We start from the raw sequence: 27742 nt of genomic DNA on the forward strand, positions 1-27742 counted from the left end.
GAAATTTGGTCAAAAGATGTAACAATTTTTTTACTCTAGTACCTATCTTTTTATGTTTCGACAAAATCTAACAACTTGATTTTTGGACAGATTATTGTGAAGAGAGATATAACTATTTATTTTAACGTACGAAAAATTTAAATAGCTTCACAAAATAAACTGTGACGTTGCAATGGCAAATCGTTTAAGGAGTCCTAGAATTTCTAACAGTCAGCAAAATAAATTGAAGATGGTTGAATCCTTGAAGGAAGGAATTTATCAAGGGCACGAAAGAGCTTTTATCAAGCGCTAACGGAAAATTTTATTTCTGGAAGTGACAACAAATTTAAAATTCTGACTGGTTTGTCAAGTTGAATAATAAACAAGTCTGACTTCATTTCTACAAGGCAAAATAGATGCCAACCTAAAAAATAAACGAAATACGGTCACCAAATCGTGCGCAAAATATTCGGACAGCTAGCGGGGAGATATTTTCAAAAATTTCGTAATGAACGGTCAAAATGAACTCTGGCAGGTTTCCGGCCAAAAAATTTTCGTCGACACGATCTGTGGAAGCTGCATATCGGTTGATGTTACCTAACAGTTGACGCAATGAATGGGTAAATATTAGGATGGAATCCAAATGGGTCATGTCGAATTTCGCAAGTAAACCATATATATTTTGTAGATTGGCCTAAAAAACTGACGTGTGCAAAATTAAAACTCAATCGGACTTTATTTAGGGGAGCACAAGAAACCGCCGGTTTGAGAGTCTGGAATAGCATTTAACACACGTGAAATTTCCTCAGAAACTCAAATCTGCCGCTGAATTTATTCTGAGTCATCTGAGTGAAGCGTTATTTGATCTTATTTGCCCAGTATTAAGCTTTTTTCTTTAAATGTCCTACCAACAAAAAATTTTGTGTTATTGAAATTCCATAGAAGGAACTGTAAGGTATTTAAAACTTTTTTTTTTAAATGCCTTTTACAGGTGAAAGGCTTGAGGACTCACTTGGAAGTCGATCGATTTTTACATAATGAATATAAATTTAAAGCTCAAAGGTGGACTCAACCACGCTCAAAGTTTCAGAACTTTCGTCTGATTTATTTCGAATATCTTTTTCATGAAATTGGGATTATTTGTAATGAATTTAACCTCTGTAGCATTTCACCAATCTTCAAGAAAAATTCGTTTCACATTGAAATCTTTCCCAACAATTTTCCGGCTGAAAAACTGTTTTGATTAAATTAAGTTTCACGAAGCTATGACTGTTTATTTTTAAGAATAATAAGAGCCAAATAAAGCTTCACTCAAATGTCTCCGGTCTAGCTCGACGGCAGATTTGAATTTTTGAGAAAAGTGCACTTGATAAGTAATATTGCGGGTCTTTCAAGCTTCGACTTCGATTTTTTGGGATTTAGGGTCGAAGTTTTCCTACTGTAAAATATTTTGACAGTATTATTACTAAAAGCAAGGGGTTCGCTGTTGACATGAAATGCAGTTCTCGAAGATTTGTCGTCTCGAAACTTGAGAAACAGGGTTTTTAGTATAATATTAAGATTCTCTACATAAAATGTTGAGTGAATTGTCGGATTAAAGGGTTTCAAAATAAATCTGATAAAAAAGTAGTCTCTCGAAGCCAAAGCAGTTTAAGTGACTTTGACACTTTTCAAACATTGCAAGTTGCCCGACTTTTAAATTATTAGATATGTTTATCAACGAGTTGAATATTCTCAAAACTTATTTTAATATTTGTAGATAAAAAAATATATTTATAGAAATGTGAAGTGTCCTTGTTGAATTACTGAAAATCAACTTTGATTTCATAAAACATGAAATTTCTGAGAGGAAAAAAGTGCATTAGAGTACAGAAATAATTAAAATTATTAAATTTACGTTTGTAAATATTCATTTAGTAAAATTATGTCATGTCAAAAGACAATCCGAGTATTTTTAAGTTGCATGTAATCAACGCGTACAGTGTGTTCAATTTTGTATGGGAGAAGACATTTTTGCATAGAAATCATTCAGGAAATTCAAATATGCTTGAAATGAAGTTTTTTTTTGATAAAATATTGAATTAACCTTTTATTAAGCTTCCTTTTTTGCCTGCGAGAGTGGAAGCAAAGAAGTTCACGAAAAAAGTTCATTTCAAAAATGGAATCCATTTAAAAGTATTGTATAATTTCAGGCTCTGATTGCTGGTGCTTTCAATAATTTCATAACATATTTTTGCGAAATTTCCATAAATTAACAAACGCATTGGCTTTGCCGAGCAGTTAATTTCGATTTTTTATTTTCATATATCGGTTTAACAGCTTTCAAATTTGTTATCAAAAACACTGAAATTCATATTTTTATAATGAAGAGTTAATCACCGTAAATTTGTTTTATGAAATTATTTTATCGGCTATATCGGTGAAATATATATTCTTTGAGGAAGAATATTTAAGAATTGAAAGAATATAGACGGATAGAAGATTAGAATAAGGTGAAAGATGTTGAAAATGAGCGGAAGGGTAATTTTAATTTGAAAAACTTTTCATCACATTTCATCAATTTGTTCCTCACGGGCCTACTACCTTGCAGTGGTTGATACCGATAGAGCTGTAGCAACCACCACACAATAGTAGGCCTAGCGTGGTTCGTCCCACAAGTACTGCAAGTTCAATTCTTAAATATTCTTCCTCAAAGAATATAAATTTCACCGATGTAGCCGATAAAATAATTTCATAATTCATATTTTTATATTGAATTTTTTGTATGACATTGAATATCATTTCTGGGATACAAGTTAGGATAAGTTTTGTTCACATGAAATGCATTGCAAGAACCATAAATAATATTTCAAAAATCAAAAAAATAAGTTTTTTAAACTTTAAGTAGATCTCTGGAGGTTTTTGAATGAAAATTTTCATTCCCCATACAAATCAAAACACGTTGCGCTAATTCAGGACTAATTTATTGAGTCTTGAATTTGTTCTAAAACTTTATTGCTATTTTTGGCAGTGAAAACAACCAAACAAAGTTTTTGGAGGTATAGACAAATAAAAAATTTGAAATTTCCTTTCAAATCTTGCAGCGGACTTATGTACAACAATGGGGTAAGAGGAGACTGAGCGGAATTGTTGCACGATTCGATATTTTCTCTGCTTATGTATGATGATGTATGATGATGATTTGTTCTGACGCAGAATCTTAATTGCCGTAGAAGGAATCTTAAGGTTTTGTTTAACATTTAGTACAAAAAACGCGCGAAAAAAATCAAGAAAAATTAAAACAGTCGTTAGATTTTAAAGCAGAAAATATCGTAAAGAGCTTTATTTCAACAGTAAACATTCCAATAAACATTCCAATAAACAGAATAAACAGGGAAAAGTGGGAAACGAGCTGAAATATTGTAAATTTAAGTCATTCCGTTCAACAATGGGTAAGGGGACAACGATTGGTAAATCACCCTATTTGTCATAGGTAGGCTTAAAAACTTGGATATTTTTGCAAGTTTTTTACTTTTTTTCTGACCAGAATAAATGACATCATGAAGGAGGCTAAAACGCACATATTCATGTATTTTGATAGTTTTATTTACGTACTAAGTAGATAATATTGTATATCAGCGATTTAAAATTTAAGTGAACCGCTTTGTAGTCCTTTTGTGAGGAAAACCTAGATGGTTTTGATCTACACTCATTGAAGAAATAGCATATTTTAAGCCAATCGGTAATATTTATCCCTACGCTGAAAAATAGAAAGGAAGTAAGAGAATTATGGGCCACCCTTTACTTTGCCTTTTAACATCTATGGAATATTCAGATGAATGAAAAAGATAAACGTATTAAACTTAAGAAATAGAAAGGTGTCGTTCACCAATAGAATTTATTTCTTAAAAAATCTATTTATCCAAGTTCTGGTTGTTTTGATTATTCAATTTCGACCACATTTTCAAGATAATTTTAAAATCCACTTTAAAAACTAGAATCAATTGCAGATAAATTCGCTCTGCTTAAATCAATCAAAACAGCACTTAAAGTGTATACAGGCCCTATTTGGAACGCCACACGTATCTTCGGAATAAGGTTTTTTTTTATTTTCAGTATTTTGTCATTTTCAGAGTGGCCAGCGGATGTTCATAATCGAATTCCCGGTTTTTCCCGGTTTTCCTGATCAAGATTTTAATCTTTTTTCCGGTTTCAACATACCCATATACATATTTTCTATACCGTAGAAAAGACATTTTACATTTTTTTAAGATAAAAGAAAATTAATCGTATTTAAATTTCAATATTTTATTCTAGATTCAATTGCTAACACAGGTTTACAAAATTTACCCTTTCTGAAGAGTCAAGACTTAACAACTGTTTTGTATTTGAGGCGCTGATTCTAAGCAATAAGCTTTTTCAGCTAAAGAGTTGGTTAAGAATTTTATTGACCTTCGAAAAAACATTTTTTTCTAAAAACCTTTTTTAGAAAAACTGAACAACATTCGGAAGATTTCAAAATTTGTGATGTTTTGCCATATCAATTCCATTGAAAATCGTGAATTGTATTGATTCTGTAATATACGGAAATTTCGTAGACATTTAAAAAAATTTTACGCCAAAAGTAAGGCATTGCATTATGAGATCTACAACATCTAGGAAACTAGGAAATTGTCAGGCCTTTTTATCCAAAGGGGTATAATTTCGAGGAAACACGCATTAAAAATGTAGTGTTTGGTTATTTTCCGTATATTTAAAAAAATTACTTTTTTTTCTTCAAATATTAACATATAAAAAAAATTCTTGAAATCTGAAAAAACCCAAAATAAAGTTTGAAATATGAATAAAAGATTGACTGTGTTAACTCAAAATCTAACATTTTTGCACTTATACCCTTTTGACTCTGAAGGCCTCATATAGATTTTTTAGTTCATCAATTATCAGTATCGATTTTACTCAGAACTGATGAGGTTTAGAGCTTCTAAACGACATGTCACTTAAAATAGAAGTGATTGAAAATTTTCGAATTTAGGATTGAAAAATCCTATGTAATTTGAAAAAAGAATTTTAATTTTTAATTCTGTTCTAAGTTTCCAGCTTTAAAATCTAGGCTAATTTTAGTTGCATAAATTGATTTGTTTTTTAAAAGTTTATCTTTTCCACAGAAATTCGTAAAACAGACTCTGATTTTGAAGCTGTATATTTCTTTGGAAATTATATTTCAATCTTTTTCTTAAATTGTAAATTCGAAATTTTAGTCTGATTTTTAATCAGAAATTTTAACCAAAAACCTGAATTCTGAATATGAATTCTTCATCTGCATTTTGAGTCGAACTTCTGTATAAATAATAGAAATTTCAATCCGATTTCTTGAATTTTCTACCTGAATTTTGAATTCAAATAAATTCAGATTTTGAAACTCTTATCAGAGTTTTGAACATAAATTCTGTGTGATACTTCTTCGGCTTACAGTGTAATAAATAGCAACAACGGCTTTTTATTTAGCATTCCAACGATTCAATTCTTGATCAATCCTTGGAATCATAAGTAATAGTCGTTTTTGTTAAACTGCTGACCGAAAAAGTATACCAATAATCCATTGAAAGTTGACAAATCACATATGAATATTATTTCTGAATATCATATTCGAATTTTTAATAAAAGGTCAAAATTCTATTTTTAGTTTAATTATTTGAAACAGGTTTCCTAAATTCGGACTCTTATGGCTGGTTATTTCTAATATTCAAAGAAAAAACTCAATTGGGACACAAAAACATACAACTCCATCTCTTGTTGAATCATAACAGAAAAAAAGACCAATTGGTATCTAAAGCTTCTGAAAAAAAATTCTTTTGATGAACTTTCCTATTAAGTATGTGAGTATATTAAGAGGAAAAATGATTTCTTTTGGTGACAGTTTTTTTTCCGGTTTTGATTTCAAATTCCCGGTTTTACCGGTGCTATTTTCAATTCCCGGTTTTTTCCCGGTTATCCCGGTTTTCCCGGTTCGCTGGCCTCCCGGTATTGTTTAAGACTATTTGAAATCGGTTTGCTTTTTATATCTTGTCGAAATCGGCGTTGGACTCACTGAAATGGATTGTTCAACCTTTATACCGGTCCGTCTACCGGTTGTCTAAAATATTGAAATTCACCCTTTTTTTGTTTTTCTGCTCCTAAATAAAAATTAATAACTGCAAGGAAACACGAACGTTGGGCCTGAAATAAATAAAAAACAACGAAACCCACGCAAGAAAGCATGTCCTTTAATACCATCTGTAAGTTGAGTCGTTCAAAATGAGACTTCAAATTCAAGTTTTCGAATTAACTTGATCTCGACGCAAAATTCGATCAGAACGCTTTTACAAAAGCTCAAAAAATATCGGACATTTCATAAGTTTGTAATATTATAAACAAGAAAGGGTACAGTCAACTTGACTCAGTAATATTCTTAACATATTTCAGACCTATTTATCAGTGCAATCACCAATAGAAATTCCGTCCCTATTTCAATCCTTCCAGGAAACTAGGAGGACAGCGAAGTTCAGCGGCCATTTCCAGCGTATTTGCTACTAACATTTGCCGGGAACCCCATTTGGGATCTCTAGCAGAACGCAGAATGGGGAATCTCTGCCCAGCCAGGTTGATAAATGTGATCGACCCAAGCCCGTGGTGCACAAACAAACCTATCGAAGGCACTTGATCTAACGAATTTAGCAAGAAGAGGATAGAAACAAAAATGCACAACAACCCATTCTCAAAAGGTGGCTGGAATTCACGACCGGCCAGGTGCCCCGGGGAAAACGGTAAAAGATGTGCCTGCATACCTAATGGACTATTAAACGACCAACTGAGCAGATTATGTTAATGATCGGGAACAGCTTTGGAAGAATTTCCTAGATCAATGGATGGGTTTGTGTCGTGTTCTTGGAAAATTAATTTCTTTATTATCTATCGAGGTAGAACAAATTTGTTTGTCTATTTTGAAAAATCCTGAAATAGAGAAAAAAATGTGTAAGACTTTATTGATCACCTTTTCCGAACAAAATATAAATGAACATTCAAATGGTTTTTTAGAACGAAATTTTAAACGATCATCTAAGGGCACAACCACAAAAAAAACCGCAGTCTTCAATGGGGTGGTGAAAACTGTGCCAATTTAGCCGGTTGTCAGTTTTGTTTCAGAGTCTAAGCCAGATCCTAGCACCTGGAGGCATGAAGCGATTGCCGCGGTTCGATTAGTTCTGGAATTTTAAACCATTCGTTCTGAAACGCGTTTAGCTCTCGCTCTAAGCTTCGAAACAGGAGATGAAAGGCATCGATCGGCAAACCCAGGAACCCACGGGATGCTGCAGTAACTCCTCTTCTCCCATTGAACAACAACTCGAATTTGCGTCGATAGGATCTAGTTCTAAAGCAGCAAAAGCAATAGTTTAGGTGAACGGACTAGACGATAAATCACCTGGGCTGGTCATAAATATTGGTGCGCCAAAGGAACGGTTCTGCTGACTGAACCATAAACTTTAAAACCGAGTTGTTTTCCATCCCATTATATGTTACACCGAATGGTGTTCCGTCAACATCTCGATGGAATGGAATGGTGTTGAAATGGTGATGTAGGATTCATAGAACTTCGATGCAAAGTTTGATGGGTTTGAGCGAAATATTTTTGCCTCGGGGGAGTTTTGGTCCAGGTTTTGAAATTCTGAGCCCTCCTGTTAGTCTCGAAGTGTAACAGATAGAGACCTACGTTTGTTAGAAGTTAGATGACAGTACTGACCAATCTTCATAGATTTTAATTTCAGAGTGCTGTCGGATTTTGAAAATTGTGTAAATTTTTTTTATTCATATTTAACGAAGATATCTGAACTGATAAAACATACATTATTCGGCATAGACAAATGTTATGATTTTTACAGCACAGTAGATAATTTTTCTTGGGAAATCGAAAGTGAACAAAAGCTTCATTTTTTTTAAGCTTCAAATATAAACGTCTAGTAGAGCGATCTACTGACCAAGTACCATTCAAAAGAAATAACATGTATCAAAAACAAAAAATAACCGAAAAAATTCAACCATGCGAATCAACTGACGGAAATGTGCGAATGAGCATGCATGTAGAATGTGTGCACCCACCCATCTTTCCGCCAAGCAGACACCCAACTTTTTTTAACTCTCAATTTCGCGCAGTCGGTCTACTATTAAATTTTCATCCGGTCGAACATGTTTAGCGATTATGCTCTTTACATATGCAGACCAATGGAAAAAAATCTGATTCAACAAAAGTTACACAATCATACTTCCTCTGCAAATATTGTGCGGTCATATTTCAAGGCTTGATTTTTTATTTAAAAAAAAAGAAACGCGAAAGACAAAAAAAATTAAAACAACAACGGAACGCTAAACATTTAACATGTGTGTTCGGTTTAAAGTGTCAAAAAATGTGCAAATTTTACGCATCGGGTTGATGCAAGTCCACCCCCCGAAAAAAAAACAAAAACAACGAGCGAAAATTTTGCAAGGGATGTAAAAATGTTCAACTAGAGAAAAGACAACAAACGGAAAAGACCCGACTAGGGTTCACAAGCGAAGGGAAATAAAATACACTTTATTTTGACCGAAAAAAAGTGGAGCAGAGGAGAAGGTTTTTCTTACTTGTATAGCTTGCCAAATCATGGATTCGTCCAGCTGTCATCACCCAGTGTTATGAGTGTGATATTATTTCATTTGTGTCAACAGGATATTGCAGCATGAATAAATGAAAGAAATCGTAAAGGTAAACGATGCACTCAAAGAGCTAGATATGTTTTGGAAATTTAGTACAACTGAGGGAGAGATTAGGGCGAAATCTAATGATCACGATATTTGGAATCGAGGGACTGCTAATACAAACATGAACACGAAAAAGGTAAAACCCATGGAGTTGAACGTTAGATGTAACTTTTAGACATAACTTGAGTATATGATGAATTGTTTGAAAAATAGACGAATTGATACTCGAGTCTGAAATCGAAATTCAACCTATCATACTAAAGCGATTTATTTTTAATGTTTTCTACTGAAACCAAAATTTAAACATCCAAGTCTTGATGCGATTTTTTTTCAAATTCCAAGCATTATATTCTCGACATCAATTTTAAATCTTAATCAAAGATCCGTTCGTACCCGCAAAAATATCGAAGCTTTTAAAATAAATTCTTACGTTTGACGAAACTATGTGTATACAAAATGCGAAGGTTTTCGTCTTTTTGTAGCTTTGTCCTTCTTGTTCTGTAATCCTAGTCATTTATGTATATTTTGTCATTTTTGTCATTTTTTGTCATTTTTGTCATTTTTGTCATTTTTGTCATTTTTGTCATTTTGTCATTTTTGTCATTTTTGTCATTTTTGTCATTTTTGTCATTTTTGTCATTTTTGTCATTTTTGTCATTTTTGTCATTTTTGTCATTTTTGTCATTTTTGTCATTTTTGTCATTTTTGTCATTTTTGTCATTTTTGTCATTTTTGTCATTTTTGTCATTTTTGTCATTTTTGTCATTTTTGTCATTTTTGTCATTTTTGTCATTTTTGTCATTTTTGTCATTTTTGTCATTTTTGTCATTTTTGTCATTTTTGTCATTTTTGTCATTTTTGTCATTTTTGTCATTTTTGTCATTTTTGTCATTTTTGTCATTTTTGTCATTTTTGTCATTTTTGTCATTTTTGTCATTTTTGTCATTTTCTTCATTTTTGTCATTTTGTCATTTTTGTCATTTTTGTCATTTTTGTCATTTTTGTCATTTTTGTCATTTTTGTCATTTTTGTCATTTTTGTCATTTTTGTCATTTTTGTCATTTTTGTCATTTTTGTCATTTTTGTCATTTTTGTCATTTTTGTCATTTTTGTCATTTTTGTCATTTTTGTCATTTTTGTCATTTTTGTCATTTTTGTCATTTTTGTCATTTTTGTCATTTTTGTCATTTTTGTCATTTTTGTCATTTTTGTCATTTGTATTTTGTCATTTTTGTCATTTTTGTCATTTTTGTCATTTTTGTCATTTTTGTCATTTTTGTCATTTTTGTCATTTTTGTCATTTTTGTCATTTTTGTCATTTTTGTCATTTTTGTCATTTTTGTCATTTTTGTCATTTTTGTCATTTTTGTCATTTTTTGTCATTTTTGTCATTTTTGTCATTTTTGTCATTTTTGTCATTTTTGTCATTTTTGTCATTTTTGTCATTTTTGTCATTTTTGTCATTTTTGTCATTTTTGTCATTTTTGTCATTTTTGTCATTTTTGTCATTTTTGTCATTTTTGGCATTTTTGTCATTTTTGTCATTTTTGTCATTTTTGTCATTTTTGTCATTTTTTGTCATTTTTGTCATTTTTGTCATTTTTGTCATTTTTGTCATTTTTTGTCATTTTTGTCATTTTTGTCATTTTTGTCATTTTTGTCATTTTTGTCATTTTTGTCATTTTTGTCATTTTTGTCATTTTTGTCATTTTTGTCATTTTTTGTCATTTTTGTCATTTTTGTCATTTTTGTCATTTTTGTCATTTTTTGTCATTTTTGTCATTTTGTTGTCATTTTTGTCATTTTTGTCATTTTTGTCATTTTTGTCATTTTTGTCATTTTTGTCATTTTTGTCATTTTTGTCATTTTGTCATTTTTGTCATTTTTGTCATTTTTGTCATTTTTGTCATTTTTGTCATATCTGTCATTTTTGTCATTTTTGTCATTTTTGTCATTTTTGTCATTTTTGTCATTTTTGTCATTTTTGTCATTTTTGTCATTTTTGTCATTTTTGTCATTTGTCATTTTTGTCCATTTTTGTCATTTTTGTCATTTTTGTCATTTTTGTCATTTTGTCATTTTTGTCATTTTTGTCATTTTGTCATTTTTGTCATTTTTGTCATTTTTGTCATTTTTGTCATTTTTGTCATTTTTGTCATTTTTGTCATTTTTGTCATTTTTGTCATTTTTGTCATTTTTGTCATTTTTGTCATTTTTGTCATTTTTGTCATTTTTGTCATTTTTGTCATTTTTGTCATTTTGTCATTTTTGTCATTTTTTGTCATTTTTGTCATTTTTGTCATTTTGTCATTTTTGTCATTTTTGTCATTTTTGTCATTTTTTGTCATTTTTGTCATTTTTGTCATTTTTGTCATTTTTGTCATTTTTGTCATTTTTGTCATTTTGTCATTTTTGTCATTTTTGTCATTTTTGTCATTTTTGTCATTTTTGTCATTTTTGTCATTTTTGTCATTTTTGTCATTTTTGTCATTTTTGTCATTTTTGTCATTTTTGTCATTTTTGTCATTTTTGTTATTTTTGTCATTTTTGTCATTTTTGTCATTTTTGTCATTTTTGTCATTTTTGTCATTTTTGTCATTTTTGTCATTTTTGTCATTTTTGTCATTTTTGTCATTTTTGTCATTTTTGTCATTTTTGTCATTTTTGTCATTTTTGTCATTTTTGTCATTTTTGTCATTTTTGTCATTTTTGTCATTTTTGTCATTTTTGTCATTTTTGTCATTTTTGTCATTTTTGTCATTTTGGTCATTTTTGTCATTTTTGTCATTTTTGTCATTTTTGTCATTTTTGTCATTTTTGTCATTTTTGTCATTTTTGTCATTTTTGTCATTTTTGTCATTTTTGTCATTTTTGTCATTTTTGTCATTTTTGTCATTTTTGTCATTTTTGTCATTTTTGTCATTTTTGTCATTTTTGTCATTTTTGTCATTTTTGTCATTTTTGTCATTTTTGTCATTTTTGTCATTTTTGTCATTTTTGTCATTTTTGTCATTTTTGTCATTTTTGTCATTTTTGTCATTTTTGTCATTTTTGTCTTTTTTTGTCATTTCTGTGTTTTTTGTCATTTTTGCTATTTCGATATTTTTCCAATTTCGTCAATTTTGTCAATTTTGTCCACTTTCCCAAATCTATAATTTTTGACACTTTTAACATTTTTGTCAATTTCGGCAGTTTTGTCATTTATATTCATTTGGTCAATGTGGTTAATTTTGTTAAATGCTTTCATTTTTGATTTTTTTTTCAGTTTGGTTCATTTTGTCGATTTTTCAAATTTTGTCAATTTTTTAATTTAAAGTTGAAAAATATTATGAAATTGACAAAATTTCCAGTAATATCAACGATAATAACAAAACTGACAATAATGGCAACATGACGGGGCAAAATTGAAAATTCTGATAAAATTTTCAGATTCGTCATATTTGTCAATATTCACAAAATCAATTGTTAATTCGTCCGGTTATTGAAATCAACATTTCCATTACATTCTACGATGCGTATTTGACTAGAGCGATTGTAGTTTTTCCTTATTATTTTTCAAATTTATTCTTTTTCTTCACTTCAGAGGTAACTTAAAGCAATCGTTGAAATATTTGGTACACATGGTTGAGCTTCTATTTTTAATTGTATTCTTCATTTTTTAATCTCTTTTATTTTGAATTAGTATGTGCTGTTACACCAAAAAGAGTACATTGAGTGAGATTAAACATATTCAAAAAAAATCATAGAAACGCAACATACTGGATACTGTAGGATCCATTGATTAAAAAATTATCTATTAAAGGTTGCAATTTATGTTATTTATTTATATGAAAGTTATGAATATTTAAGAAAAAACTTTGATCCTATAAACAATTCCGCATTTTAAGTTTTTCATTTCACTTAGGATTTTCTGCGTTCGAAATTCTCTAATCATAATTCAAAATTTAAAATCTATCATTCTGTTTGAATTTCGTGTCATATGTTTCCAAACATCATTTACAGGCTGTAACAAAGGCTACAATCCTCTTTCAAGTGTATTAAATCGGGTTTTATTTATTTAAATTCGATGTTTTTCAATCAGCATTTAAGAAAAAAGTTGATAAAGTGTAGTGGTATAATGGATGTAATTTTTAAAAATATAAATGGATTAAGTTCTTTCTGTAATACTTTATTTAAAAATTCAAAATTATCAATTGGCATTTCCAAAAAGTTTCAATGATCTTAAGGAATTTTTAATAATTTTCCAATAATAATCTTCGAAGCCAACTAGCAAGTCATTTTTTTTAAATGCCTTATATCTTGTTTACAAAAAATCTTGATTGAAATCAAAATTTGTAAAGGATTTTAAAGTATGATGTCTAATGTAGATTAATATTTAATACGCAAGTATGTGAATTAATGTGCATTGTGATACTCGTTTTTTATCGTTTATTCGAAAGATGGTAAATATCCTTTCTCATGAAAAATCTTTTTATTTTACTTTATACTGGAATTCATATGTTTTTTAAACTTCTTCTTTACAAATTAAGATTTCAGATGTATTGTAAATTCTGACTCGAAATTTTATTCAAAAAAAAAAACAGATTCATAAACATGCAAACTCTTATATTTTCATTCGTTTTTTTTATGTCGTACAAGCTTTTCCCTTGTGTGCGTTGCAACACGCCTAATTAGAAAAATAAAAACAAATGGTAAACAAATCTTATTTCCCTACCTTCTCTCCTGAAACTGACTTCTTTCCTGATATAAAGTGAAAGCAAAAGGTTGGCAATGTTTTTGCCTAATATAGATCATATTACCACAACAGATTTGCTTTATAAACTGTCTAGTGAAATTAAAAAATCCGAGTCATTCGTTTCACTTATAATTTTTTGTTTCAAAACTTCCCTTTTCTCAAGAACAGGAGATTAATAAAGATTTTATGTATAGTTCTTGGTCTAAAATAAAAAAATATATATATATAAAAAAACTGATGCCCGCACTGACGAAGAAATCCGCAAAAAGATCTACTCCCGTGAATTTTTTCCTGCTCACATGCAAAAGAATTGTTTTTTAATCTTGGTTTACAACTTTTACTTACACTTATCGATCAAACATTGTATAAAATTTTTCGAATATTACCGATCGTATCCGATGATTCACAATTTTGCCCGTTTTATTTCCGGATGTTGCAAATGTGATCCAAGGAGTGAATATATATTTTTAAAATTCCTCTCCTACTTCGAGGAAAGAATTTGAACTACAAATTTGTCTGGGTAGTTGGGCTGCCTGTGAAAACTCTAAATCATCAAAAATCATTCTCAAAGATGATTTTTGTAATAAACTCGATACATTCCAGATCAACTATAACCTAAAAAAATCAATGAAATTTTAACTCAAATTTCATAACTTTGATGTAAAGTGTAAACTGAAGCTCCAATACAAAGTTAATTCCTGACCTACGATATTACCATCTAGCCCTACCGTTTTGCCGGAGAAAATTTTAACATTTAACGTAATCTTCCTTAATCGGCTTACTTAAGCCACCTTTCGATGGGCTCCGGTCCTTTCACGTGTCAGCTTTTCCGGATCTTCGAGGCTGGCCAGGAATTGCATAAACTGCCAGCAGGAACTTTTGCAGCCATTTATCAGCAAGAGGTACCTTCACCTACGAGCCTTGAAAACGGCAAAAGTTTTAAGAAGCCGTTCCAGTGAAAGTAGTTTCCCAACTTCACCGGGAATGGAGAGGAAAAAAGATGCCCATCCAAACGACCCACAAACAGGCTACAGGAAGGTAATTAAAGGATTTCCACCCTTTCGGGCTCTGCGGAACTGGTAGGAAGGAAGAAAGCAACAAAAGTCGACGAGCTGTTGAAAAGTGACCATCAAAACACAAACGAACGATTTTTATCCCTTTGACATGACTGGCTGACTGGCTCCTGTTTTCGAAATTGAGCAAAAGCCCCCGGAAAAAACACTTCCAGACGATTGTCTGCAGCCCTTGGCTGTCGAGTATTCTTTTTTTTTCGTTATCTCAGCTGCAGAAAAATGAATGTGTTTCCATTAATCTACATTTGCCGTTCGCTTACTGATAGCAATGCGAAAATGTTGCTTTATGTGGGTTTCGTTTTTACTTATGGGTTTTTTGACAATTCGTTAACGTGTGCTGTGCTGTTGTTCCGACAGCAACTGAATTTATCAGTAATTTTATTTTTTTTTCCGGCGATTGCAAAACAATTTTCGTTCCACTTATCTTTGACATGACCGGAATCCACCTTTACAAATTGACAATTTTCAAGTTTTTTTTGGTATTTTGTTGAAAATAAGTGAAACATTAATACAAACAATTATTTTGGTTACAGACTGGAAGCTGTTAAAGTTCGTCGATTAATTTTGTCCACCAATCTACTCGAAAAATATCGACAGTAAAAAGTTGCTCTCGTTATCGAAAATAATAATGAACAAAAATCAATATGCCAATCGACCTTATCGAGGGCCAATGCTAATTGATTCATTTCCTTTTCCTTTTCGAGCTTCTGTTGCTGATTGGTGTACGATTTAAAGTCCCCTTTGAGAACTTTCCCTGCAGAAACCATCTCGACGCTTAACAGTTGAATGTCCCAATGGACCAGCTGATGAATTTTCAACGTTGTTGCCTGATTGGGAAGAATTGACCCTATCGAAGGAAGTTTGATGTTACTTTTAATATTTTTGCTGGTCCCATTCAAATAAACGAAAGTGAACCGACGACTTGAACGATGCTCAATTTTTGGTTACAGAGTATGCCTAAATAGCACAATGTGATGACAGCATTCATTCAGTCAAGGGACAAACCCTCACGAATTGTGCAAAGCTTTAAGAAGGGCGCCACACTTAGGCATGCATGTTTTCGCAAGCTGGCGCCCTAAGCCAGTTGTCTTCAAGAAGATTGAATTCGATTCAAAATAGCTGACCCAAAATCCATTTTGATCGAATGGGGCGCCGATATCGATCAAATCGATCAGAGCGACTGAGGAGAGGTTCGTCGCTTGCCCGCGATCGAACTGCCGTTGATGTCTTTTGTTTTGCAATAAACTGAATGGCAGGGCGGCGCATACGAATTTATTGCCTAGTTTGGGACCTGGCGGCAGCCGGTTGTTGAACTCGCGACCGGATTGTTGACCCGTTCGATTTGAATTCGGTGCTCAAAGGTTGCACTCCTCAATGAGAATTGGTTCATCGAGTACATCTAAATTACAATTGGAGCACTACTCACTAGACCGCTGTAAGCTTTGTATAAAAATTTCATATTTATACATTTTTACACCTCAACTTTTTTTGATTGTTTTTCTGCCACCAATAGCAATAAAATTTTTGGAAGCAATCCATTCAGTCCTGGATTAGCAAAATGAGTTTAAATTTAGTATGGAAATTTGTACCGGTTAGCAAAATTTGTCATTCATAAATCGCCAGAGGTGTACTGAAAGTTTTAGAAAATATATATTTGGATTTTAAATATTTTTTAAATCTTGCAGTACATTTCATCTGAACAAATCTTAAACCTAACTTTTTACCCAGAAAAGACATTGATGTTATGCAAAAAAAAATCAAAATATTTTTTTTCAATTTCAGCATTTTTACTGCTTTTTTAAAGCTGTTTAAACCTAGGATAAAAATGAAAAAATCGAAAAAAAAACTGCTTTGCATAGCCAATTAAATTTTTGACTTATTTAACTTCGACAAACACATTGAATTTTTTTGAAGTTCTAGCCAGCGCAACCTGTCATTTAAAAAAAAAAATCATTGAATTGAATTTTTTTTATGTTGAAATGTTTATAACTTTTTTTTAAATACTTAGCCTCTTCTCATGTTAACAAAAATATTTTATTATAATTTTGTATATTTTGTGCATTTTGTAAATTTTTCCAATTTTGTAAATATTGTTACTTTTGTGAATATTGAGAATTTTGAGATTTGTCGATTTTGTGGATTTTGTTAATTTTGTAAATTTGGTAAATTTTGTAAATTTTGTAAATTTTGTAAATTCTGTAAATTTTGTAAATTTTGTAAATTTTGTAAATTTTGTAAATTTTGTAAACTTTGTAAATTTTGTAAATTTTGTAAATTTTGTAAATTTTGTAAATTTTGTAAATTTCGTAAATTTTGTCAATTTTGTAAATTTTGTAAATTTTGTAAATTTTGTAAATTTTGAAAATTTTGTAAATTTTGTAAATTTTGTAAATTTTGTAAATTTTGTAAATTTTGTCAATTTTGTCAATTTTGTCAATTTTGTCAATTTTGTCAATTTAGTCAATTTTGTCAATTTTGTAAATTTTGTAAATTTTGTAAATTTTGTAAATTTTGTAAATTTTGTCAATTTTGTAAATTTTGTAAATTTTGTAAATTTTGTAAATTTTGTAAATTTTGTAAATTTTGTAAATTTTGTAAATTTTGTAAATTTTGTAAATTTTGTAAATTTTGTAAATTTTGTAAATTTTGTAAATTTTGTAAATTTTGTAAATTTTGTAAATTTTGTAAATTTTGTAAATTTTGTAAATTTTGTAAATTTTGTAAATTTTGTAAATTTTGTAAATTTTGTAAATTTTGTAAATTTTGTAAATTTTGTAAATTTTGTAAATTTTGTAAATTTTGTAAATTTTGTAAATTTTGTAAATTTTGTAAATTTTGTAAATTTTGTAAATTTTGTAAATTTTGTAAATTTTGTAAATTTTGTAAATTTTGTGAATTTTGTAAATTTTGAAAATTTTGAAAATTTTGCAATTTTTGTAAACTTTTTTTTTTTTTTTTTTTTTTTTTTTTTTTTTTTTTTTTTTTTTTTTTATTTATTTAGGACCTTTTTTGACAATCGGGTCCTTCAAATTGTGTTACAATATGTTGCTAAATTTTATCATACAATTGGATGGATTTCAAATATTCGATCACTTTTTTCGCCATTTCACTGTCGTCAGCTAGTGCTTCTCGAAGGTTTCCTGGCACTCCATGGTTTTCCCTTTGTTCGTCTAGTTGAGAGCAGGTTACGAAGATATGCTTTACTGTAAGAATTTCGTTACACCTTGGACATAGTGGGCGATCAACTTGTAAATTTTGTAAATTTTGTAAATTTTGTAAATTTTGTCAATATTGTCAATTTTGTCAATTTTGTCAATTTTGTCAATTTTGTCAATTTTGTCAATTTTGCCAATTTTGTCAATTTTGTCAATTTTGTCAATTTTGTCAATTTTGTCAATTTTGTCAATTTTGTCAATTTTGTCAATTTTGTCAATTTTGTCAATTTTGTCAATTTTGTCAATTTTGTCAATTTTGTCAATTTTGTCAATTTTGTCAATTTTGTCAATTTTGTCAATTTTGTCAATTTTGTCAATTTTGTCAATTTTGTCAATTTTGTCAATTTTGTCAATTTTGTCAATTTTGTCAATTTTGTCAATTTTGTCAATTTTGTCAATTTTGTCAATTTTGTCAATTTTGTCAATTTTGTCAATTTTGTCAATTTTGTCAATTTTGTCAATTTTGTCAATTTTGTCAATTTTGTCAATTTTGTCAATTTTGTCAATTTTGTCAATTTTGTCAATTTTGTCAATTTTGGTCAATTTTGTCAATTTTGTCAATTTTGTCAATTTTGTCAATTTTGCCAATTTTGTCAATTTTGTCAATTTTGTCAATTTTGTCAATTTTGTCAATTTTGTCAATTTTGTCAATTTTGTCAATTTTGTCAATTTTGTCAATTCTGTCAATTTTGTCAATTTTGTCAATTTTGTCAATTTTGTCAATTTTGTCAATTTTGTAAATTTTGTAAATTTTGTCAATTTTGTCAATTTTGTCAATTTTGTCAATTTTGTCAATTTTGTCAATTTTGTCATTTTTGTCAATTTTGTCAATTTTGTTAATTTTGTCAATTTTGTCAATTTTGTCAATTTTGTCAATTTTGTCAATTTTGTCAGTTTTGTCAATTTTGTCAATTTTGTCAATTTTGTCAATTTTGTCAATTTTTTCAATTTTGTCAATTTTGTAATTTTTGTTAATTTTGTAAATTTTGTCAATTTTGTCAATTTTGTCAATTTTGTCAATTTTGTCAATTTTGTCAATTTTGTCAATTTTGTCAATTTTGTCAATTTTGTAAAATTTTAAATGTTTGTAAATTCTGTAAATTTTGTAAATTTTGTAAATTTTGTAAATTTTGTAATTTTTTTAAATTTTTTAAATTTGATAAATTTAGTTATTTTTGTAAATTTTGAAAATTTAGGAGATTTTGTAAATTTTGTGAAATTTGAAAATTTTTTTAATTTTTTAATTTTAGTAAATTTTGTAATTTTTGTGAATTTGTATTTATTTTAAATTTTGTTTATATTGTGAATTTTGTGCTTTTTTTATCTGTAAATCTTGTAATTTTTTTTTTTAATTTTATTAATTTTTTTTATTTTTATTTCAATTTAGTCAATTTTGTAAAATTTAAAATATTTGGTAAATTTTGATAATTTTGTAATTTTTGTAAATTTAGTAAATTTAGTAAATTTTGTCAATTTTGTCGATTTTGTCAATTTTGTCAATTTTGTAAACTTTGTCAATTTTGTCAATTTCGTCAATTTTGTCAATTTTGTCAATTTTGTCAATTTTGTCAATTTTGTCAATTTTGTCAATTTTGTCAATTTTGTCAATTTTGTCAATTTTGTCAATTTTGTCAATTTTGTCAATTTTGTCAATTTTGTCAATTTTGTCAATTTTGTCAATTTTGTAAATTTTGAAAATTTTGCCATTTTTGTCACTTTTGTTATGGTAGTCAATTTTTTCAGCATAGTCACTTTTGTCAATTTGTCAGGGTTGTGGAATTTAGTTGTACAGTTTGGCTTGTATATGAAAATAACATATTATAACTTTAGCCAAGGGTTAGACATTATGAGTTTTCCTTTTTATGGCTTTCATAACATTTTGTCGAAGGAATTATATGAATAGTATTTTTCTCTCGTAGGGATAAGCCTTTTTAAAACTGGATTGATTTCATCATTTTCAGATTATATTTGTAATGCATTAAACGATCGAAAACGCCATTCTTCCTTTTGGAAATCTGAAATTTTTGGAGCTCACATCGAACTCCAGCACCTTATAAAACGCTAACTTTATTGTTTTGCTACCACACTGCCCTCGGTAATGACTCAATTCCGCCGGAGGCAGAAAGCATAATAAACTTTGACGATGACGACCCAGCTACCGAAAACATTTTTCCAACTGCTGCTGCTGCTGTCATAAATGTGTAATGGCGTGGAAAGTTGAACCGGTATGCAGAATAGGGAAGTGCCTAAATATGCTCTGATCCATCAACGGACGGAAGAATGCAGCCACTTTTATGAATGATGACGATGGCCTTGCCACACTTGTGGAGGTTAATTAAGAAGTGTGTGTTGAGTTTTTATTGCACTGGAAATGATGCTTTTACATGGTAGAATAGGTTTTGGAATGTTTCTATTTCCTAGATTGTTACTTGTCTCTAGAAGCTGGTATTTACAACCGGAAACTTTAATACATCTCACAAAGGATCTCAAATAAGACATATTGAGTCTTAGAGGTTTTCATAATTTCATAACGTTACACATATGGGGTCTCGAAAGTACTTTAAGCCCATTTTTGGAGTATCATTTGAATTCTGTTTGAGCCTCCATTCCGAAAAGAGATGAAATTTATGTGTCTCAAACTAGACCATCATCGCCATCAATCTGTGAGAAGCGCTCATAGGTAGACCTCAAAAGAAGGTGCCGACCGAAATTGATCACCTCCGCCAAGTGTTGTAGCATAAAAGTACCCAAAGATGCATTAGTTGGAGGCGCGAAATGAAAAGTTTTAAATGCTGGCTCGAGCTTGAGTCGGTCGGCTGATGAGTTTTGGTCTTCTGAAGACAGCAACAAATGCGATTGAACAAACCAACGCACGAGCAAGTAGGTTAAATGTGCCGCGCCGCCGTCGTCTGTCCGTCTTTAGGTCTTTGGCAGACTTTGGTTGGGGTCATTCATAATTTTTCAGATTCCATTCGGAAATTAATTGGTCGCTTTCGGGCATCGTAAAATATCCTCGGTTAGTGGTTGGCTTCTGTCTAGGGTCAACTACAATATTTATAAGCGAACGCGCCTCATGCAGCTGTTTAATGTAGATCATTTGCGCTCAGATTTTGGCAATGGAAGGTTGAACTGCATTGAAAGTTTCACAAAGGTGCTTAGGATTTTGAAAAATGTTGATCAAATTAGTTTAAGGTTAAATTACCTAGACAGTTACAGAATAAATCCTGGGAATCATTGCATGAAATAAAATGAAAGTAAAGAACTTTCAAAACAAAAGGGGAAAATTGAAAGTTTACTGTTGGATTTAGATTTTTATCTCAACACACATAATAATTAAGATGGCCCACGTTACACCCCACTCTTCCTTATGGTTGATAATGAGAATTTTTTTTTTTGCAATTGACTTCCCAAGTAACAATTTTACTTTTTATATGATCATCACAATATCGTTAGAGCTATAACATTAATCTTCGTAAAAAGCTAAAGCGCATTCCATAAGTCACCAGAACTCTATTAAAGTTTATAAATATTTGGCCCTTTTCTAGAAACGTCATCATGCCTTATTTTTTTATTTTAGATAAAATCATACTGCTGTACAATTTTGATCACCAAAGCTTTTATAAAGCTTTTATGTTAGCAATTCTAGTTTTTTTTAGTTATTTCCTGCAACCACGATGGTTGATTAATGATGATTGATGATGATGATGATGATAAATTAAAATTAATGCGCCTCGTTAAATCTCTAGAATAGGGAAATTTCGATGAAATGTTTATTTAAATGAGAAAAAATAAATTTAAAATATTTCGCGAAAAACATTTTTCTAAAAACCATGTAAAACATGACATTATGGCGTAGCAAACATAATGGAATTGAATGAAAATAGGGCTGAAAAATTATTTTCAAATACTTGACATTTTGAATCCATCAACATGGTGTCATTTTGTGCCCTTCGATTTTGCAACCAACATGGCGCTAGTCAATTCAATACCTTATAGCTTTATTTATTATGGTCAGATAAGTAGCTAATCAGATTTATAATAGTTTGATGAGAGTCATATAAATAGCTAAAATTTGACGTTTCTCACGCAAATCAACCAATTACACGCGTAGGATGATTTCCTCATTTCTGAGTCTGAGTTGTTAATCATTAGTACAGTAAATGAAGACAGACTTTTTTAATGAATTAAATAAGGGATTGGTTGTGAATGTCCGGTGGAATGATAACATGACTTAAAGTCGCTTTTCGTTTTCTGGCGCCATCTTGGAATCTAAGATGGCGGCTTCTGCTTAACTTTAAAATGTTTAAAGGACTTGAAATCGCATGGAACCCTCACAATATGGATAATTGGTGTAAGAGCTAAACTAGAAGAAGTTGAATTTCGCTATCTGAAATCCTATCCTATATTTCGCTATCTTGAAATCCAAGAAAGAGGTTTTCGCTGAATTTTAAAATGCTGTAAACGCTTTAAAATGGCATAAAACTCTCACATTATGGGTATTGGGTGAAAGAGCTAAAGTAGAAGAAGTCGAATGTCTCTTTCTGACGCCCTCTTGAACTCGAAGATAGCGGTTTCCGCTTAAGTTCAAAATGCTGTCAATAACTGAAAACCCCGTGAAATCCCCACAATATTGGTGTTGGGTGAAGGGCTAAACTGAAAGAAGCCGAATTTCTTTTTCTGACGCCATCTTGAAATCCAAGATGGGGGCTCCTGATTAATTCTTAAATGCTGTAAACGACTTAAAATCACATGAAACCCCTAAGATATGGGTATTAAAGCTTAGTTCTTTTAGAAATGGGACAGTTACGAATGCCTGTATCTCAAAAACCATTCGTTTGAACGAAATACTTTCTATGAAGAAAAAGAAGGCAATGTTATGATCTTTCATGAAAAAATTTGAAAAAAAATATTTACCGTTTTTTGTTAAAGAAATTTCTACTTTATTCTTGGTATCTCTCATTGGCCGGCGCACACTTTGTTTAGTCATGGTATTGATCAGTTTCTCCAACTTACACTTCGTAAAATCTATATTTTAGGTGGCTTCACCTTCCTTCTTCAATTTCTGATACTTTTTGGTCCAATACTTCTCTGGAAACTGGAAACTGGAAGCATTTTAGTGGATACAGTTGTTTCGAAATGAACAAATTTGATTATTTTTGACCACATTTTTGAACGTTTTTTTTTCGGTACCGGTTTTACAGCTTAAGAGCTTTGGAACTATCAAAAAATGGTTGTTTGAGGTTGGATTTTAATGAGTCATCACTAGGCAACACTTTCAGCTTATCGGAGAAAATTGTTTTGGACATATCAGCGATCTACCCTTGGTTTTTCGTTTATTGAAAATTAAAAATGCTGGTATGAGACTTGCATTCCTTGATGATCCTTAACCGTTGTTGCCGATCATCTGCTTCACTCCATTGCTTGATTTGAACTTTGTGGACATTATTGACAGTGTTTGCATACTTATCCACCACAAAAACTCAGTAATTCTTTGAATAATCAACGGTTTTGTGAGCTATCAATTTGATAATGACGAATTTTAAAGGAAACTGTGCAAAATTATTTTTTTCTTTTTCTCTTGCATCGTACATATCTCAAAAACGCATAAATTTTAAATTTTGGAAAAAATTGGTCAAATAGTACTTTTTACAGGCAACAAAATGTTGTTAAAATTTTTAAAATCCAATAACTAGTTAACGAGCTATTAGCAAATGAAAGTGTCCCATTTCTAAAAGAACTAAGCTTTAGGTGAAAGGGCTACGCGAGTAGAAGTCAAATGTAGCTATCTGACGCCTCCCAAGATGGTGATTTCCGCTGATCTTTAAAATGCTGTCAATGGTCAAAAATTCCACAGCATTTTAGAGTTAAGCAGAAGCCGCCATATCTAATTTCAAGATGGCGCCAGAAAGCGAAATTTGACATCTACTCGTTTAGACTTTTCGCCTAATAACCATATTACGGATGTTTCAAGAGATTTTCAGTCATTTTAAGCTATGAAAAGAAAATCGGAAGCCGCTATCGTGGATTAATGATGGCGTCAAGCAACAATTTTTTTTTCTCCTACTAATTGGGCCCTTTTCATACCACTTTCGGTAATTTGAGAAATTTTGAAGACTTCTATATACTTTTTTTTTTAATTTAACTCTAAAACAACTCGCATGACTTATCAAAAATTTGTTTGAATGGGATTTCCATTTCAAATATGTGCAAAATGTGCAAGAACCACCACCTTATTTTGTTACAGATTAAAATGAAGCACTGCGCGCCTTTATAACATACATGCAAAAAAAAAACTTGGAATAAACTGCTTAGTTTATGTTTTGTTGGAGTTTTAATACAGCATTCAGAATTCTTTCTAAACAACTTAGATAGTATACTTGAACCTGAAAACCTGAAACCTACCTGAAAACAAATGGTTGAATCAAGAATCTAATAAATTTTCATAACCATAATAAAACAATTTTAAAACTAGCTGCATAAAAGGCTAGAATAAAGCCATTTAAAAAAACTTTCAAACACAAGTTGGCTTTATTGTAACATTTGGGTTGTCTCAAGAGAGAAAAAATGAACTACGTATTCTGATTTCCACAAAACTAAGAGAAAAATAATCATAAAACTTTAATTTTGAATGCAGAGACACTTATTATAATGAAAAATTTGAACTTTTGTTTCTTTCAACACTTTTTACTTTCAGTTTTAACCTATCATCATATGACCTTTTTTATTTTTTCATTTTATTTAATTATCAAATTATGAACGAATGTGCACCATTTTCAAATTATTATTTCGAAAAAGATAACCAATCAATGCTTGGAGCTTAAATAAACCATGTTTTCAAATATTGGTTTTGGTTATGATTTTGGAACTTTAAGTTGATATTTGATTTTTTACTTTAATTGTTGGAATCAGATTCTTGATCTCTTTTTCGATTATTGATAGTAAATCCCAAAAGTCCTGTTTAATATCTCCTAACTGTATATTAACGTCACATTAATTATAAATGATGTTTTTTTTTATTAAATGAACAGATTATTTAAGAAATTTATTTATCATTAAATTTTATAATTTATCCTATCCGATTCTAGAGTGTCTTGAGCATGTGAGTGAACAAACAACCCACCAATAGGTTAAACCAAAATAAATTTAATAGAACACTATTTTTAGTTTTTATTAGTTCAAAAAAAATCTGCCCCCCATTTTTTTAAAAGAAATTTTATTAAAACCTGAATTTTAAATCATGATTTTCGTTTTTTAATTTCTAAGGACAATTTAAAAAAAATGGCTCAGGCTTTATTACATGAACAGTATCAGAAAACACAAGTTTGTTAAACGACTACGCTCTTGTTAATATGTAGAATTAACATCTTTTAAATGATTTTTTTTATGGACTCTTTCGAATTGATATTTCAATTATTGGAAATTAACCGCCTTAAACTGGGATTAGGTTTCAAAGATTAATCTTGATTCTAAATTCTGAAAAGAAAACCATACACTTTTGTTATTAATTATAAAGTTGACTTTTAGCTCAGGTTAGTAATAAAACATGTGATGCCTCATTTGAGCTTTAAGTTTTGTTTTGTACATTGATTTTTAACCAAAACTTGCAGTTACGAATTCAAAATATGTTTGAATTCGTAATTGTAAAAATATTTCGGTTTAAATTATAAAATTAAAGTTCCCCAGTTGTGTGTTCCAAATCAATTATCAGTTTCTGAACTTTGTATACAAGTTAATAGTTAATAACGTCAATATATCTTTAAAAAAAACTTGAAAGTCACGTTGAAGAAACAGTGGATTTCTTCCAGACAAAAAATAATTTGTCAGAGGAGCCGTAGGCCGTAGGAAGAACTGACTCATGGGGTGAGCGGGCGACCTATTTGGCGACCTAATTTTTCTATGACTTTTTTGCTCAAACAATGATAAAAAAAATTATATTTTGATTTGATTACTATATTACTCTATTTGATTATTCATTTTATAGTTCTTTTACATAACAAATTTTTTTGTGTAAAATAGATACTTTTGAAAATACATCCTAAAATCTTTCAAATGATGATCAGGAATTGTAAAATGAATCCTTTAGTAACAGATGAGAGAACTTACTTTCATCGATTGTTGATATCAGAAAATTTGCAACAAAATCTTGTGAACTTTGCTTTAGATTTTCAGATGTTGTCTCGCTCGTATCCTGGCTATTTTATTTGATTGTATCCCATTTACCCGAAAACCATTGCCCAGAATGAATTTTTCCCAGAATGACAAATACCCGAAATCAAACCCCAGACGAACCATTCCCCAGAAAAAAAATCCCCAGAATGCACCATTTACCAGAAATTTTTTCCCCAGAATGGACCAGTTCCCAGAATTTTTTTCCCCAGAATGGAACATCTACCAGAATGGCACAAATCCCAGATTTTTTCCCCTAGTATTTTTATTAGTTTTTTTTTTCTAATGAATTCTTGAATATTTCAAATGATTCGAAATTAATTTTTTCAAAATGATCTTTTAAATGAAACTACGACTTTTAAATTTTCCAACTAAATTTATTTTAGAACCAATATTGTGCTTTGTTTATGGTTTGGGTACTTTAATTGATTCAATGCTTACCATGGTCCTTTAAAAACCGTTTTGGTATCCGACTCCTCACGCTGCGCGTTCGAACTTGAAAGACGTTTTGTCCTTCACGCTGTCGCGTGGCGGACGGGGCTAAGGGATCACCCCTAGCTTTCACGCAGACCTAGGAAGCCCCGGCAGACCTAGACCAATGTCTTAGGGCCGCCGCTTCCGACGGGGGGCGGCGGCCTCCTCGGATTTGGGAGCTTCGGCGGCTTTGTGCCGCCTCAGCCCCTTCATCCTCGTTGGTTGCGGCCTTGCCGCAAAAGAATACAGTTATGAAACCCCATTTTTTTTTTTTTTTTTTTTTTGTAACAATTCCTTTTTTTTAATTATTTTCTAGTAAGGATAAATGTTTTCAATTTTCTGGGAAATGGTCCTTCTTGCGAAAAAATTTCTGGTAAATGGTTCATTCTGGTGAAAAAATTTCTGGGAAATGGTACATTCTGGCGAAAATTTTTATGGGGAATGGTTCGTCTGGGGAAAAAAATTCTGGGGAATGGTTCTTTCTGGCGATTGGAATTCTGGGGATTTTTCATTCTGGGCAATGGTTTTCGGGTAAATGGAGTACAACCATTTTATCTAAAACTTGGCAAAACTTGGGCATTATGTTTCCAACTTTTCTTACAAAATCCGGGCATTTGGGGGGAAAATTTGAAAAAAAAACCCAGGAACTATTCAACGAAAATCAAGGAAAAAAAATACATTTGCATCATTATATTTTCATCGAGAAACACAACCAGATTTGGAATCGTTCCTCAGGCTCCCAAGAAATCGTTTATGTTTATTTTAATTTTAAAGCGTCAAAATTCAAAAAAAAAATGTTGCAATTCGATTTTTTTTTGATTTTCCAAAAAAGATTCATGAATCTGGACAAATTCAGGCACACTTTCAACAAAATTTGAGCAACTGGGCCGGGCCGAACCTTTCCTATTTTTTTTACTAAATATTCGTGCAAATCTGGGTAAAACCGGGTAATCTGGCCAGCTTAATATTTCTTATTTGATTTTAACTTACTATAAGTTTATTCAAGAAAGCCTCCAATTTTGGGAAAAAAATCCCAAAAATAAACAAACACAATTTCCAAAAGTAAAAGATTAAAATTTTGCGTTTCAAAATGGATTTATGCTAACTTGATTCTAGTTCAAGATTTTAGTTTGAATTTTGGTTTTTGAAAAAACTGCAATATTAATAATGTTAAATAATACGCCAAACATATGGAATTCTTTACAATTTCTTTAAGAGAAGCTAATGTTTATTTGTAATCCATTACATTTCACTGAAAATCAATTCCTGTGGATGTTTTTTAAGTAAGTTTTTCATAAGACAGAACACGCAAAATGAACTCAAATTCTTCTTCATTTTTGCCATTTTCAGTT

The 27742-nt window shown here is 30.5% G+C and overlaps 1 protein-coding gene across 1 annotated transcript in view; it reads right to left on the reverse strand.

Annotated features, from left to right (window-relative positions):
* LOC129742383 (protein spire-like) overlaps window positions 1-27742 on the reverse strand; it is a 431262-nt gene that overhangs the window by 186614 nt on the left and 216906 nt on the right. Inside the window, exon 5 of the mRNA XM_055734284.1 lies at window positions 8611-8643. Coding sequence (XP_055590259.1) covers window positions 8611-8643 — 33 coding nt within the window. The remainder of the gene's footprint in view (window positions 1-8610; window positions 8644-27742) is intronic.

Source organism: Uranotaenia lowii, chromosome 2 (genome assembly GCF_029784155.1).
Source record: "Uranotaenia lowii strain MFRU-FL chromosome 2, ASM2978415v1, whole genome shotgun sequence".
NCBI lineage: Eukaryota > Metazoa > Arthropoda > Insecta > Diptera > Culicidae > Uranotaenia > Uranotaenia lowii.